Source organism: Empidonax traillii, unplaced genomic scaffold (genome assembly GCF_003031625.1).
Source record: "Empidonax traillii isolate 1590-97213 ecotype Southwest subspecies unplaced genomic scaffold, ASM303162v1 scaffold106:size2091409, whole genome shotgun sequence".
Taxonomy (NCBI): domain Eukaryota; kingdom Metazoa; phylum Chordata; class Aves; order Passeriformes; family Tyrannidae; genus Empidonax; species Empidonax traillii.
In genome coordinates this window covers 326136-342724 of record NW_020955299.1, presented here as the reverse complement: position 1 = coordinate 342724, position 16589 = coordinate 326136, and the positions used below count along the sequence as shown (strand labels likewise).

General features: G+C 51.3%; 1 protein-coding gene across 6 annotated transcripts in view; it reads left to right on the top strand.

The window, feature by feature from the left end:
* The window catches only part of SAMD11 (sterile alpha motif domain containing 11), a 106967-nt gene that overhangs the window by 52695 nt on the left and 37683 nt on the right, over positions 1-16589 (top strand). For all 6 annotated transcript variants that reach the window (XM_027882456.1, XM_027882455.1, XM_027882452.1 and 3 more), the window contains one exon: positions 3975-4099. In XM_027882456.1, the coding sequence (XP_027738257.1) occupies positions 3975-4099 (125 nt within the window). The remainder of the gene's footprint in view (positions 1-3974; positions 4100-16589) is intronic.

The following is a 16589-nucleotide window of genomic DNA, read 5'->3' as shown; positions in this document are numbered from 1 at the left end:
TTAATCTGCTTGTGTGTGCATGTGTCAGTGCATGGCTGGGGGTGCTGCTTTAGGGCACCCTGCAGGGCCCAGGACCAGACAGGCACAGCACAGGGTGACTGCCCTGCTGGGGCTGCGGGTGAGCTCCCAAAATTACTGCACGCTGAGCTTCCCACCCACCAACACTCCCCAGGGCTGCTCCCACCCAGTCCATTCCCCACCCAGACTGTGTGTGTGCTTGGGAACGAGGGGCTGGGGACCAGTTAGTCCAAGGGAACAGGAGCAGGGGGTGTGGAGCCAGCGCTGGCGCTGATGGGGCAAAGCTGCTCCCCGTTCCTCCCAGCCGCGGGTGTTTGGGCTGCCCTGGGAGGAGCTCAGAGCTCAGCCTGCCTGCAGGAGGACAGCTTTTCAGCTTGCTGTTTTCCCTGGAGGATTTTTAGGGCACGTGGAGGAGGCAGGGCTGAGGTGGGTAGTTTGCCTGCTGTGGGTTGTGGTGTCAGGGATGGTGGTTTGGCCGAGCTGTTCCCTCAGGGCTGGGGGAAGGCAGAGCCTGGGCAGGACTGAGCTGAGGAGTTTGGGCAGGCTGGAGTTATAGCTGATGCTTCCAAGCTCCTGGTGTCCCAAAGCCTGTGGTGGTGCAGTGTCTTTTGTCCTGCTGGAACAGGACAAAATTTTAAGGCTGGGAATGCAGCTGCAGTGGATGTGCAAAAAGAGGTGATTTCTGAAAATTGCTGTTACCTGGGCAGAGCCCTCCTTCCTGGCTACATCACTGAGAGCTGGTGGAGTACTGGAAGAACTGAGACTCAATTAAAAGTTAAACTTTCACTCCCTTTATTAAATGGCATTGGTATGAAAGCAGTTCGTTGGACTTCGTGGAGGTTCAGGGAGGTCTCTTGTTAAAACTTTATGCAAGTTTACTCTGTTGTGCAGTCCTGGGTGAGGAGGAGGTGGCAGAGCTGTCAGCTGCAGAACCAAAGCTGGTGTTTTGTTCTGTTATGGTGGTAGAAGGTCCTGTGGGTTCGGCAGAGCCTCCTGGAAGTGTGTCCCTTGTTAGAGCCCACACAGTCCCTGCAGTCTGATTGCAGCTGTTGCCTTTGCTGGGGCAGTTTGGCCACCAGCGCTTTAAATAATGCTGAAATCCTTCACCTATGCAGAAAGATCCCAATTTTTCATTAAAAAAAAGTCTCTGGTTACCATTCATTCTCTTTTCCCCCTGCTAAGACTTGAGCCCCAGCTCTGTGCTTCCCCCTGAGCCAGGTGGAGAATGAGCCCAGAACACAAAGGCAGCCTCTGCTCCAAACCTCCAGGGCACCAGGGCAAAAGGAACAACTCCTGGGGACAGTTTGATGTGTTAAAAGCTGTCTCAGCCTGTTTGCTTTATCTTGAGACTTTCTTCCCTTTCCTCTCAATGTCACCTTGGTGTTCAGTTCGCCTTCTGCAGAGGTATTCCAGTGAAATCCTGTTTTCCTGGGATTCTGCCTAATTGTGTGGGCAGACTAAGAGGAGTTCAAAGCCTGTGGCTGTGCCTGTGAGCCCCGTGGTACCTGCTCCTGTGTGGAGTCACGGCTTGCTGATGCACCTTTCCACACCGTGACAATTTTCATTTTAAGAGCACGGAAAATCTCCTAAAAAACACAAGAATTTTGGGGAAGAGGAAGGATACCACGTCTAGTGTGGTAATGTGTTTCCTTCCACGTGTTTTTGTTTGCACTGGATATATCACAGCTTTCTGCACTCTTTTTGAGTTTTGGAGGGCCCAGTTCAGGAGCTGCTGTGCTCTCCTCCAGGAAGACAGGGTGGATAAAACAATTCCTCCTCGTAGCTGAACGTGTTTACAGTGCCGTGGGTTCGATTGGGATGCAAGACACCCTGCAAATGCAAAAGATGTAATTATCCCATTTTTCTCTTCCTACTCCCTGCCTCTCTCTCCCCCCCTGCACTCCTGGCTCCTCTCCCCCGCCCTTTCCCCAGCGTTGTGCTGATGGCAGCGTTTATCTGCATTTGTCCTCTGTCCCTGACGTCCAGTTATTGATTGGCATGATTAAAAAGAACTGATAATCACTTCACATTAATCCCATAAATGACTTAAGACACCAAAATATTTGCATAATGCATCTTAAAAGGTGGCAGCTAAAAGAGGATAAGACCCAAAAACTGCTTGGCACAGGAGAAATGGGCTTCCCACTCACCTGTGGGCTTGCTTAAGTAATTAGCCTTCTTCTGCTTGCATAAGGAAGAATCTGAACTGGTTTAGCGGAGGAAGATGCAACGGGTGCTCAAAGGCTTTGGGATCTGAGCATCCCTTCTCCCAGCTGAGCCTGGGGGTGGGAGGGGGATGGGGGGTGGGGAGCAGCGGGAATGTGGCAGCGGCTGCCGGAGCGAGCGAGCGCGCGGGGCTGTTTTTGTCTGCAGCATCCTGTGAAAATCTGGAGCCAGACGCCCGCTGAAAGTACCTCTGTCTAAAGACTTTCTGCCATAAACTTATCTGATTAGCAGGGAGCTAGACGACAGATTAGCCCCTGCTCTCCAGGCAGCAGGGATGGGCTCCCGGGAGCGCATCCGCTCCCGGCGCTGGGAGCCTGGAGGTGGGGGAGCAGCAGGTGGGGAGGAGGTGGATGAGGAGGGGGGGGTGGTGGGGTGGTGGTGGATAAGAGGGGGATATTTAAAGGAAGATCATTGCTAGGTAATTCTGCAGATAATGCACCCTCCGTGCTGCCCTGCTGGTCCCAGGTGAGGACACTCTCTGCCACCAGTGCGTTGGTGTCATGTGCTGCGTGTCACAGCAGCACAGAGTGGGTGCACTTGGCATGTGAGTAGAGGCTGGGAGGGAGCTGTGGCTGTGGGATTGGTGGGGGGGGGGAGGGAAGGGGGGGCAATATTGCTAATATGTGTATTTTTTTTATAAGTGTCTCTGGTTCTTCTGGCTGTCGTCTTCCATTTAGAGGGAGGGGAGGAAGAAAAATAGCCACCTTTAGCTCGGGGCAAGCACCTTGTGCTGGAAGGATGGGGAGGGGTTTGTCATATTCTGCAAACAAACAAACAAAAGGGAAACGTTCCAGCATTGCCAGTTAGTGTCGTGTTTTACCTTGTTCTTCCTCCTCACTGTTTGTATATCGTTCATTCAGAAATATTTTGCAAGTGGACAGCGCTTTGCAAGCCAAAAGCATTTGCCACTGAAATGCACTGTCTGCTACAGTGAATGCTTTTTGTGTTCTCCCTCTCCATAGAAGAGAAAGAAATAGAAGAAAAAAAAAAAAAAAGACCAAACTAGCCTACTTAGCAGCGATCTAATGTGAGGATAACAGGCAAAATAATGCTGAATTGCTCTAAAACATTCTCCTTTCCTAGAAGGAAGAGCATTGTTTCAGGATCTGTTAGAGGGAAGAGTTGAGAATTAGTTTTGTAAATAAATCTTTACCCTCAGCTCTGAGTAATGCTGATGTCCGGGCTCGTGGTGGGTTTCTCTCTAAAGAGAAAAACTATTATTCAATCAAATCAGTCTTTTGTTCCAACAGTGATGATGGAATGGAAAAACTTAGTTTTTTTGAGAATAGGAGGGTGGCAACTGATAGAAAACTATCAGTTATTTTCAGTTCAAGTTTCCTATTAATTCTGGAACAGACCTGCCAATTCCTGCACTTTTCAGTTTTTCCATCCTAGATGTAAGTCCTGGCCCACGCAAGTTATATCTGGCAAAACTGAAATCAGGAGCTCTGGCAGCTGCGGAGTCCTTTATGGGAAATGAGAGTGCTGGCTGGGAAGGGGACTTTTTGCACTTCTCTCCCCAAAACTAGAGGAGGTTACCAAGGGACCCTGTGGGTGGGAGGGGGGAGAGGCTTTCTTGGAATACAGCGTGGCAGGGTCAGACAAAAGGCTCCTGCCTGTGCACACACACACACGCACACACACAGAGATGCTCACACACACACAGAGGAATCAATTATGTGGTGGCAAATAGGATTTCCTTAACTTGGTGCTTTTCTGCTCTGTTGCAGCCGCGATAACGACCTTTCCACTATCATCTCCAACCTGCACCAGAGCCGCCAGCTCGTTATGCCAGAGACCCAGAGCCGCTGTGAATTCAAGAGAAACAGCATCGAGGTTGGCCTGGGAGCAGCAGGTAAGGAGCTGGAGCAGGTCCTGCTGCTCTGGGTTTGTTGAGTCCCCTCCTCTCCCTTCGTTTTTCAGCGGCTGGTTCCTTTGTGTTACACCCCGTGAGTGAGCTCTAGGAAGGGGTTTTTCATGTTCTGGCTGAAGATTAGCATGGAAAGGATTTCGTGGCGATGGTGAAGCCCTTCTGAGATCCCAGCCCTGTGTGTTATTCCCAGATCTAGTGGTCTGTGTTAAAGTACTGGCAGAGGAGCTTGCGCCAGCAGAGGAGTGAAATGTCCCCAGGGTTGGTGCCAAGTGAAGCAGAAAGGCCTTGCAGAGAGCATGATTTGATTTGTAATTTCATTAATCAGAGGTTCCCCGTGCTGCTGCTGTGCCTGCCAGCTCCTTTGGGAGTGTGGTGGCTTGGTTTTGTAGCCCTGCCTGGCTTTTTTTGGGGCAGTTCGCCTGGTTTCAGGTTAGGGTGGTGACACCAGAAATGCTCCTCTTGGATCCTGCGCTGTGCCCCTCTGGATGGCAGTGAGGGAGTGTGGGCAAGGATGCTCTGCTGACAGTTGTTCATCAGTCAGCAAGCGAGGCTCTGTAATAAACTGGAGATCTGTTGATTGCAGGATCTTGAATTTGTCTTTGATTATAAACAAATGTCAAGGAAAAACTGAGATTTATGTTAGTTTTTATATTGACTGATTGGTGTCCTTCCATATCAGAGCTGAATCTCTGCGTGTGTGTTAATACAGACCTTTCCTGAAAACCTGTTTGTGGATTTGTTCAAGGGGTTTTTTGTTAGCCAAGCTGACTGTGTATGATTTGTGATATGTCTCTAGAGCAGCCACGGGCAGCTCCCAGTCTTTGCTTTCACATCTTAATCTTCATATTCTCATCATTAACAGATTTCCTTAACAGCCCCTTTTCCTGCACAGCTCCAAGAGCTCCAGACTGGCCAGAGATACATTTTCCTGTATGACCTTGCTTGAGTCTGTATGTCTGTGTGTCAAAATGGTTTTTAATATTGTTTGCTTTACAGGGAAACTGCTGGGCTTGATCAGTGTTGTTGGGATTCTTTGAGATCCGTGGCATTCCTGAAGTGCAGAAGGGTTCTCCTCATTCCTATCAGTGCTAGGCAGTGGAAAGGATGAGGTGTAGAAGCCCTCATTCTTATTTGCTAGAGTTGATGCTGGAGGTTCTCTGGTTAGTTTTTTAACCTTAAGAAGCAGTAAGAAGTGGCCTCAAGCTCTGCCAGGGGAGATTTAGATTCGATATTAGGAAAAAAATTCATCATGGAAAGGGTTGTAAAGCACTGGAACAGGCTGGCCAGGGCACTGGTGGAGTCACCATCCCTGGAAGTGTTCAAAAAAACCCCTTGGATGTGGCACCTGGGGACGTGCTTTGGTGGTGAAACAGGGTGGTGGTGGGTTGATGGTTGGGCCTGATGATCCTGGAGGGCTTTTCCAACCTTGGTGATTCTGTGAAGGAATTCATAGCACAGCTCAAGCATCCAAGGAATGTTTGAGCAGTGAAAGAGAAGAGGCTCATCCACACAAGAGGCCACCAGGCAAGTGACAAAGCTCTTCAGGACGTGACAGATCTGGCGTGTCCAACAAGAGCTGATCTGCAAAAGGGCGAGATGGGGGGATGGTGGGGATATTGTCACATGTCCCCAGGGACAGTTTAACTCTGATTTCTACCCCCCCTTTCTGGAGCCAGCTCTCTCTCTCCATGCCAGATTGATTAAGGGAGGGCTCATTTGCCAAAGTCTCTGCAGGAGCTGCCAGCTCTGAGTGCAGAGCTGGTCCCTGTGTCACCTCCCAGGCACACAGGTCAGGGGAACGGACACAGAACGTGCTGGGGTTTGATGCCCATTGTTGGGTTTGTGTCTTGGTTCTGTTTGTTTCTGCTGGCAGGGAGAAAACAACCAATTGCTGCGTACAGAATGTGAAGAGAGGCAGGGCTGGGTTAATCTGAAGGGCTGGTTGTTGTTTAAACCACTTAGTTACAACAATAAGGGGAAAAAGAACCTTGCCCCCAGTTGTCTGCTGTTTGCATTGTGTGCCCCTGAGAACAATACTGTGTGTTTGGGTTATGAGAATCTTCCCCCTCCAAAAAGGCATCTGGAGATAAACAATGCTGAATAAATGATGTTAATGCCATCGTGTTCCTGCATCACTCGTGCCCATCAGCTGCAGTGCTCTCAGAGGCACTGGGGGATCTGCTGCTAAAATGGTTTCTGATGCTGGTTTTATGGTTTGGAGTTGGCACATGGTGCCAGTCAGGGGAGGTGGAGGATCCAGAGGCTGCTCTGCTGCTCCAGCCCCCATGAGCTGCTGGAACAGGATTCACCAGTCTCTGTTCCTTCTTGACTATGGCTGACTGGAACATCTAAGACCTTTGGTTGGAAGAGCAGCACTGATTAATATCCTGGGAAGGCTTATGGATAACTTATAAGTGAAAACAGGTCACTCGATGTCAATGGTGATGGTTATATTTGGGAGCAGAGAGACTGAAGGGATTAGTTTGGGACAGCAGAAACCGCTTCAGGTGGAGGTTCTCAGTGAGCGCTGGGCTGGCTGGGGTGGCTGAGCCTTTTGCAAGGACAGCAGAAGTTGGTGGCCAGAGGTGTGTGCTGATAAAACCTAATTGCCCTATTGATTGGCTTTGGAGCCACTGTCAGTGGGGAGTGATTGAGATATTTGTCTGTGTGTGTGTGTGATGTGTGTGGGCTCTGTCTCGCTGTTCCAGGGCCACTGGGGACCCTCTCAATCTTTGAAGCAAACCTGTATGTGCTGGGCCTGCTCTGCAGCACCACAGATCTATTACTACAATTACCACCGAGGCACTTGGATTTGCTCAGGTCCCAGGGGGATATCCTGGGTTTTGGGAAGAGCTGCCCTGTTTGTAACTTGGAGAAATCCATCTCACTGGTTTGGGATTTTACCCATCTGCACCCTCTCACACTGTTCTTGCTTCTCATCTGGGTTGACTGGTGACATCGTCATGCCCTCAGACTTTTTAAGAATAGTGTATTTCTGCTTTCTCTACCTCTCTCTGTACCTGAGAGTCGAGGTGCTTGTGCTTGCAAAATAGAGAGTTCTGGCCTCTGTAGTTCCTGGGTAAATGCCTGTCCTCCAAATGGTTGTGCAGGTTTCAGGAGTGCAAGTGTTGGTTGTTTCCAGCACAGATTGGCAGAGCAGTAAGTTCTTGTGGAGGTTCAGAGAGTGGAGTGTGAGGGAAGGACCTCTCTGCCATGTCCAGGGAAGAGAGACGAGCAAAGCCACTTAGGTGCTGACGAGTCTGCAGGGCCGCAGTCGTGGGGAACACACATAGAACCTACCCGGAAAAATAAGCTCCAGTGATTCCCAAAGCTCCCAGGATGTGAATGGTCTCTCCTCATTTGACCCTGCAGGTTGATTTCTCTGCAGTGCCCTCCTCCTGAGCTGGTGCTGTGGGGTGGGAAAGGCTGGAGGTGCTTTCCTCGGTGCTGATTATATTGCACGTCACGGTGGGGACGCGTAACCTGCCAAGGGGAGGAAGAGAGGGAAAAGTACATGTGATGGGGTTTGTGCTTCCTCAGGAACAGGCAGAGGCAGCTGCATGGGTGAGATTTGGTAAGAGGCTTAAGAACATCTGCAAAGGTAGAGAAGTGTTGTTCCAGTGCCTCGGGGGGGAGCAGGCACGTGGGAGGGGAGGGAGGGCAGGCAGGAGCCTAATGGGAGTATAAAAGTCGCTTCCAAAAGGATGAGATAAAGGCAAGGCAGCAGCCAGGGCACAGCACTGGCACTGCACAGGGGTTTACCTTGAGAGGGGATGATGGCACAAGGAGCTTTAATCTTAATTGAGAGATACACACACACACACACACACACACACAAGGATGAGCAGAGCCAGGGCTGCCTGACAGAGGCACGGCAGCAAAGCTGACGGTTTGCACATCAAACAGGGATTTAGAACCCCTCTAAGCAGCTCGTGGTGTGGCTGTAAACAAGTCCAATCCCCTCTATCCAGTTTGGCTAATGCAGTCTGCCGGGGCCTGCGTGGGGTGGGGGGAGGATGGAGGAGCCTCGTGGGGCTCTGTGGTTCACAGAGACAGCACAGGTGCCTTCCCCACACTGTATGTGTGTGTGTGTGATCTCACACTGCTTTAGGGCTTGAACAAGCATCTTTTGCAACAGAGTCCTAGTCCCAAGGCTCTGAGTAATTCCTCTCCTGAAAAAAAAAAAAAAAATCCTGTTAATTTGTCCTCTTTCTCTCCTCAAATACCCTCTGTTCTGCAGCGCCACATTTCATGGCTTTCCAGTTGCAGTAGGACTATTTGCATGGATAGAAGTGGAGGAATGAGGCTCACTGATGCTAGAGGAAGGTGGGTAGATCTTCCCTCTCTTCCCTCTGCCCCTCGTGACTGGAGGGAGTGGGCTTGGTGTGAATATTGTCTGAGAGGGCACGTAGAGGAGACGTGGCAGTGTCAGGTCTCGCTCCAAACAGCCAGCAGATCACTGTGGTTCTGCAGGTAATATTTGGGGCTGCTCACGGATTCAGGACCCCTTCCCCACTGATTAGAGGCTTCCTTGGCTGTGGTGTGGGAAGCAGCAAAAAGGCCAGCTTTCCAGCAGTGCAGAGCTCCCAGAGAGCTTGGGCTTTTTCTAGGGGTTATTGGTTCAACCTGAAGGAAGTGACAAACCCTGAGAGCCTTGGCCTCAGAGCAGGGGTGTCCTCAAGTGTTTAACTGCGGTGATTCCTGTGGAAATCCCACATGACAGGGGGGAACGTGACACCTGTGTCCCTTGAGGAGTCCCACTTTAGGAGTCCTGCTCCACTGGAGGCCATGCATGGTGCTTTTGCAGTCCTGGAAAAGCGATGTTTTGATCCACACATCTCAGAAACGTCACGAAAGAGATTTCTCCCTTCTCCCTCTGTGAGGTTATTTGTTCTGTATCAACCCTCCTGTCTCATCTTTCCACTTGGTGCTCCGTTGAGTAAGCAAGAGAGAAGAAGAAATTTTGGAGGAGCGACCAGCAGACAGCTTCGCATTTGGGAATGTGGAATTTTTGTTGACGGGGTTGCAGCTCACAATGCAGATCTGGGTGTCTCACCTCCTGTGGGCCCATCCCCGAAATTCCGCCTGCCTTTTCCCAATGACCCCGTCTGGCTCGGCACTGAGACCTCGAGCTTTCATCTGCAAGGGAGGAGTTAATATTGGGGGGATGGAAGAGAATTGGGATCAGGGATGTTCTGGCTAATGGTTAGAGACAGGATCACAGCGCACGGCTGTTCTCGGAGCGTGTGATAATGAGCCGGGATGCAGACATGTTTTCATTTAACTAAGCCAAACAACAGGGGGGGAAAAAAAAAAAAAAAGGCAGCAGCCTTTATTGGACTGCTGCCTTAAATTGAGCAGAAAATCAGCACCAAATGGGCATCCAGGAGCTGCAAGCCCAGGCACTGTTGTTTATGTGTTTTACCATGAAGGACAATTGTTTACCTAGGCAACGTGAGGGTCGAGGCTGTATCGGTGCCCTTCATCCCCTTGGCTTGGAGCTGGAAGACTGTCCTCTCTTTGTGCTCAATTTAAGGTCATTTTTATCTCTCCTGAAGCCTTGCAGGAGCGGGAGGTAACCAGCACCCTTTTGTAACACAAACAGAGGTTCCTGGGAGGTGAAGGAAAAAATGGGAAAGCCCAGCATGGAAGCGTTTCCTTTTGCTGTGCCCTGCAGCTGCCTGGGGTTCTGCTGGTGTGAGTGCTCAGGTTTTATTTTTGGCTTTGTCACTGCAGGGGGAGAAGGAGCTGAGGAAGTTCAGTGCCCTGTTCTCAGAGCTCAATAAACTTAGGATTGTTAAGACTGGAAGAGATCTCTTGAGATCTAAGATCCTCGAGTCCAACCTTGGCAGGGGTTTGAAGTCTGCCCCTGGTGGGAGAGTTCTTGTAGGATGGCTCTGCAAACACCTTTGGGAAGGTCACTGGGGCGTTTTCAAGGTGTTTTCTCCCTCAGTTTTTTAGGAAGGGGGTGCCACAGCTGGACTGGGCTCACCATGGCACCTTGAGTGTCTGAGGAGTCTGCCACTCTCTGGAGCTGGATCCACCAACTCATGGCCAGTCCATGTTGCATCTCCAAAACTGAAATAAACCCTGACTCCTCCTTCCTTGCCTTGCGGCTCTGGGAAGAGCAAGATTATCCTGCTTCCAAAAATAACCTCTTCCCGCCCCCTGCCTCCACCTCCTTTGCCAGGTGCCTCACAGGCAGCTAGTAAGGAGCTGGAAACAGATCCCTGGTGGTGTGACACCTCCCTGATGTTATATATGGATATCCAGAGTGGATTGTAACGTGGCTTCTGCCTTGTCCACTCTCACTGCTGGGTGGCAGAGCTGGCAGCTCTGACCCTGCCACAAGTCAAGCTGATGCCTCAGTGAGCCAGGGTTTGGCTCTGCTCCAGCTCCAGGGCCTGTGTGTATCCTGTGTCACCAGGTTTAGTGGATTAGTCCTGCAGGGTCCTGGCTCCCTGCTCCTGCTGCAGGGAGGATGACACTGTCCCCCAGAAACTCCTCACAGCTGTGTGTCTGCAAAGCTCCTGCTGGGCTGAGAGGTGCCAGGAGCGGGCACTGAGCTCCTGCTCTGCTGGGTGTATATCTCTGTGGGGAACTGGCATCTGTCCTGATGATGCCCTCTCCCCAGACAAAGTTTGTGGTTTCAGAGTTGGTCGGGGAATCAGCAGTGCCACGTGCTTCGTCAGACATGAACAGACTTGGGAAGAGTTGCCCAGGGACGGAGGTTTGGGCGTTGGGAAGATTTTATTAATGATTTGCTGTGAGCAAGAAAAGGGTCAGCTGCCTATTCCACCAGTTTTTCATCTCTGCACAGTCTTTTTGTTCCCAGTTCCTTTTCTTCCCTTTACCCTTCTCCCCTTTCCCGCTCCTTTCCCTCCTCCTCGCGTTCCTTTGGTTCTCAAACCCTTCCCTCCCACCCCCCCCCTTCCTTTTCCGTGCTTAATCTCCATCTCACCTACACATCCTTCTTCCTTTCCATTTCTCTTCCTCTTTTATTTCCCCTGTCCTCGTCCCTGCTCTGCCTTTCCCCACCCTCCCTCCATCTCCGAGCTCCTCGGGAGGAAGACAATTTGAAGGCTTTTCCTCCCTGCTCTCAGTTGAGAGGCTCCTTCCCTCAAGCCAATCAATGGCAGCCTTTCAGCCCCGTGGGGCTTGGCAAACATTAGATCAATAAGTTATTAGCACCATTCTGTCAGCTGTAATGTGGAGATTGATCGGGGCCGGGGCTCCTGCACGCTGCCTGGCACTTCCCCAGCCTGATAAAGATGACAGATTAAGGGAATAAGAAAAAGGAATTAAGGAGTCTGGCTGTCAAAGCTGTCACGGGCTGGAGGAGCTGGTGGGTGTTGTGTTTTTTTTTTTTTTTTCCAGGGGCTGGATGAGTGCAATCGGACATTTAGGTGGTGCTGAGGGGGTGCAGCACCACCAGCAGCTCTGCTGGAAATCGCTGTCCTCAGCCTTGGCTGCTCTAAAGAAACGCTTGGGGGGCTTGTGGAAGGAGCAGCCAGGGAGGTGGAGTAGCTGTTGAGCACCCAGGAGCCTGCAGGGGAGTGGGAATGCTGTCCCTGCCCCGTGGCGTGGTTGGGTGATGTGTGGCATTCCCCAGGGAGGTGTCTGTGTCAGAGGAATGATGCCAGTTCTCACAGCTTTTTCTCACAGGCACGTAAATTGAGGCCAAAGGATCTTTGCCCAAAGGGGTTTGTGGTCACAGAGTGGTTTGGGTTGAAAGGGACCTTAAAGATCATCTTGTTCCACTCCCTTCCATGGGCAGGAACACCTTCCATTAGACCAGGTTGCTCCAAGCCCTGTCCTTGGCCTTGAACACTTCCAGGCATGGGGAGTTCACAGCCTCTCTGGACAACCTGATCCTTCCTGGAACTGTGCTGAGGTCTTCTGATTTATCAAGCTTTCCCTTTCTCATGTCTTACCCACTAGAAGATGCTCCTTTCTAGAGCATGTGAGTCTCCCAAATCCTGGACTTCCAGCCCACTCTCCCATCCTCGTTCTTTAAATTTTTTCTGGAAGAAAGTGGGGATTCACAAGTTTGTGACTGCTAAAAAGCCTCTCTGCAGCATATAAAATTAATTCACATCTCTCTCTTAAGTGCAGTATATCCTTTCCATGAGCGTTTTTCATACTATGAATATTTACCACCTTTCTGTGGCTTGGTGCACGCTGCAAAAATGAATTTTGAAAGAACCTGGGAGACAGGGGGATGTTGGTGCACCTTCCCCAACAAACAGCCTCCTTGCAGACAGGCAGGAGGGTGGCTCCAGGATCACCTGCACCTCCCTCACTCCTTGGGAACTGAAATGTTGGACAGTCCTTTCGGGCGCTTTGCTCCAGCGAGGCAAATCAAGTGAGCACGAGGAGGTGGGAAGTAGCAGGATACTGTGGATGGTAGGAGGAAAGGCAGATGGCCTTGTGGTTGGGAGCTGAGGAAGGGGATGCAGCCTGCTTCCCATGCCCAGGAAAAGGATGGTTGGTGTGTCACACATCAGGAATCCTTCTGCTCAGCTCCCTCTTTCGTATGTGCTGGGGTCAGCTCGTGTTTAGGAAGGGGTTAGTGACGCCAAGCCTACCTTTGGGGTGCTGCTGTGTAATGCACTGAGATCAGCAGCTGATGCTCACTGCCTCTTGCCTACTGGAACCCTTCTCTGCTGTTGAGCGGCTGCATGACCAATCTGCCAAAGTTCTCTCCAAGTGAGCAGGAAAGAGAAAAACCTTTGGTTACTCAATATTGCATCCTCCTTGCTTTGTACTAAGAGCCCGTTCGTGTGTCCCATTCCTCCCTCCCCTTCATTTCCTGCTTTTCTTCCTGGTCACTAAGCAAGTGATGCTTAGGGAATGTTTGCAGACGTGTTTGTCTGGGCTAGGGGGACATTCCTGAGCCAGGAGTGCCCACCTTGCTCTGCTGTTTGAGCTGTTTGTGCTGTCAGACTGACACAGCAGCCAGCAGAAGGAAATGCTCCTGTGCTGGGGCACTTGCAATCTAAATCTAAATGACATCCAGCAAATAGATAAAGATGTGGGGACATAAAGGAGCAACGAGATAACCCAGCGCAGTAACTAAGGTTTGAAGCCTGCTGCCTGCCATGTCCCTAAAACCATTAAGCTGACCTGCTGGGAGGAGGATGCTGCCTTTATTTTGCAGCTGGTTTGACATCCCCTTCGCAGTGACATTCCCTCCTTCCCTGCTGGAGCTGTCCCTGCCCCGGGAGCTGGCATGCACTTGTATTGTTCCAGGATTCCCAAATCCCAGAAGCCCACTTGCTGCTTCCCTTCCCCCAGCTTCCCTGATAATTTTTATTTCCCCCCCCCCCCCCATTCTTGTTGCCCTCAGTTAAATTATGGCCCGTTATTCCCATGACCTTGTGCTTCCCTCTCCCTTTGTTCCATTGATTCCCGCTGGCAAGGGCCGGTGCCGATGCGCAGCCGGATTCCACACTCTGTGAGCAGGGCCTGCCTTTGTTGGGAGCAGCTCTGGGCCTGCTGCTGGGGCAGCTCCTTACAAAGACAAACCCACCGCTGTGGGATTGAGTCTCCAGGGTCCCCACAGACCTGTCAGGATCGGCACAGGGACGGGCTGAGCAGCTGGGATGGAGTTGGGATGGAGTTGTCTGAGCAGAGCAGCTCTTCTGGTGGGAGCCTGGTTGTGCCAGAGGGAAGGAGAGAGCTGAATAAATGCCAAGACATTTCAGGCTGGTCAGAGGGGATTGTTGTCTTCAGGGTTTAAGTTTGATGGGGGAGTTAAGAGCGAGGGAGGATGTTTTCTTCCTCTTAAAACAACGGGAAAGGAGGTGGAAAAAGGACTCTGGTCTGGGTAGATGTTGGCTGGCTGAGCCTGGGTGATTTCCCCTGTAAGTTGGCTCAGTTCTGTGTTGACTCAGGACTTCTGGGTCCAAGAAGCTTTCAGAACAAACCCAGTGCTATGGATAGGGAGCGTGAGATAGGTCTTGATCTCTTCCCCTCGTGCTGGAGCATCAACACAGTGCAGAAGAATTTGGTGCAGTCCCTCAGCTGTAATCTGGACTCTCTGTAGCCCACCCATTTAGCAACGTTAGAGGGCCAAAAATGTTGTGGCCACCTCATTCCTGTCCCTTCTCCAGGGGAATTCCCGTGCTCAGTCGCTGTTCTCACCATGTGTGTCCTTGGTGCATCTCCTCTGCTACAGATTCCCGTGTGAAGAGTGGAGATAAAGTCTCTCTGTCTTTGGGGAAACCTAGAGATAGATTTTCTAATCTTCCCAGACTTAGGCTCCCAAGTCCTCTCTTCAAAGCTGATAAGGAGGCTTGGGATTCTTAGATGTGTTGGTGAAGATGACTCTTAAGCCACCCAGCCCTGCTGAGTGCTGGCAGGCTGAGGATTAGAGGCAGTGCAGGAGACAAAATAAACCCCACATAACCTGGCTTCCACACAAGCTGGGTTTGTGGTGCCATGCCCACATCCTTTCTCCTTATGGTGCAAAGCTGTTGAGGTGATCCCTGTCTGTGGGGACAGAAGTGCTGCCCTCCTCCAGCTCACCTGCTTTCCAGGCCTGTCTCTCTGTTCATGCTTCGCTGTAGGAGGTGAGTGCTAAGAGAGAGGGGAAAATCCACTTTGATTTCTAGATCTTTGGGGGAAAATATTTGACTTTGTTCCCAAAATCCTCCCTCTGGATCGCTTTCTGGTGCTGCCTTGCCAGGCCAGCAGGAGCCTTGGAGGTAACGTGGGATCTGGGGACCTGCGTGTGTTGGGAGGGTTTTGTGGCCAGGGCTGTGTCGCACTGGTGGCAGGGAGTGATCAGCATTCTTGGGGCTTCCCCAAGCCCTCCCCTTTCCTTGTGTTATTGCCTGGCCCAGCTTCATAACGTTACAGTTCTACTGATAATGTCGTTCGTTTTCAGCTTTGATATTAAAACCTGCCCCGATTTGGCTCCTTTTCAACTGAAATGCTTTGCAGAAGGCAAAGGAGGGGGAAGAGGCAAAAGCAGGAATTTGGGGAATAAAAAAATAAAAACAAAGCCCCCATCCTTTAAGGTGAAGTGTTGGCTTTTGCAGGTGCATGGGCTGAGCAAACAGCTGTCCTGGGGCTCTGTGGTCCATGAGTGGCAATGTACTCGATGCACAACCTGTCTCTGTGAGGGTGGTGAGACATCCAGAAGCTGCACTGCCAGCTCATTTGCAAAACAGATTTGGTGCTGCTGCTGCTGCTGCTGCAAAGTCAGGGGGAGATGGACTGTGGCTGCTCCCATCCCAACGTCCTGGTTCTTTGTGTGAGCGCAGGGGAGGGTTAGATGTGGAGATGAAGGGATGAATTTAGAGTGCAGGGCCCTGTGTTTGGCAGGTGTCAGTGGCGTGGCAAGGCTGTGCACGTGGGTTAAGCTGTGAGGAGGAGAGGATTGATGCTGTAATACAGACACGTCGCTGTTGAGGTTGTACCCCCGGAAACTGTGAGTTAACTAAATAATTAATGAAACTGGGACCTGCCTCTTCCCTGCTTTGCAGCTAAGGAAGCAAAGGTGGGGTATGACTTCTTAAAACACTGGGCTGGAGCTCAGAAGATTGCTGTTCTGTCTTGTGCTCTCCAACTGACTGGCTAAATTTGGGGGGATGTTAGATCTTTGTGCCTCCATCCTGGCTGCTGCTGCTAATTATTCCCTTTGCCTTGCTTACTATGTGTCTTGTTGATTTAGTCCCCACACTTCTGGGGCCAGAGGCATCTCTACCACATTGCAGGGCTTTGCCTGAAAAAAAAAAAAAAAACCAAACGTAAAAGAGGAAATGTTTCATTGTGTGATGGAACTGACTGCCAAAAATACTGCTGGGGGGGCAGCCCAAACGCAGAGCCGGTGCACGGGATTTGGTGCTGGGGTACAAGGTGAACCTGAGATGCTGGAAGGATCATCCTGGGGATTAAATCACTAATGTGGGATCTCTCTGGAGGACCAAGCCAGGGGCAGGACACCTGTGGCAGGATGTCACACGGGTGTCACACCTCCCTGTGTGCCCAGAGCTGGGGCTTCTGGAGACTGGGGGGTGGGGGGCACAGGTCTGAGAGGGTTAGTGCTGTTTCAGAGTTCCTGCATGATCTTGGCCTTCCCCTGCACCAGTGCAGCTGCCTGGGAGGGAGATGGGGCTTGCAGCCTGTCCTGCTGACGTGTGTGGGAATAGTGGGAATAGCAGGGCACGGCGCGAGTCGGAGCGAGCGTCTGCTGGCAGATGGGCCCGGGGGTGGGAGTGGAACAGCGGGAGAGAAGCAGGGATGGGGGGTAATGAGGTGCCTTGGCAGAGCTGTGAAACCAAGGAATCTTCACTGCTCACATTCCAACTGCTGTCACATGGAACCTGGTGCTTCTGTCACCAGTTCTTTTCCATGGAGTCTCTTCCTGCCTCAAAGCCCTGGTTGGGCTTTGCTGCCTCCTGGCCGGGTCTGGGAGGGGCGAGCAGAGCAACGGGACTTCTTGTTGTTCCAAAAGCCACAAATC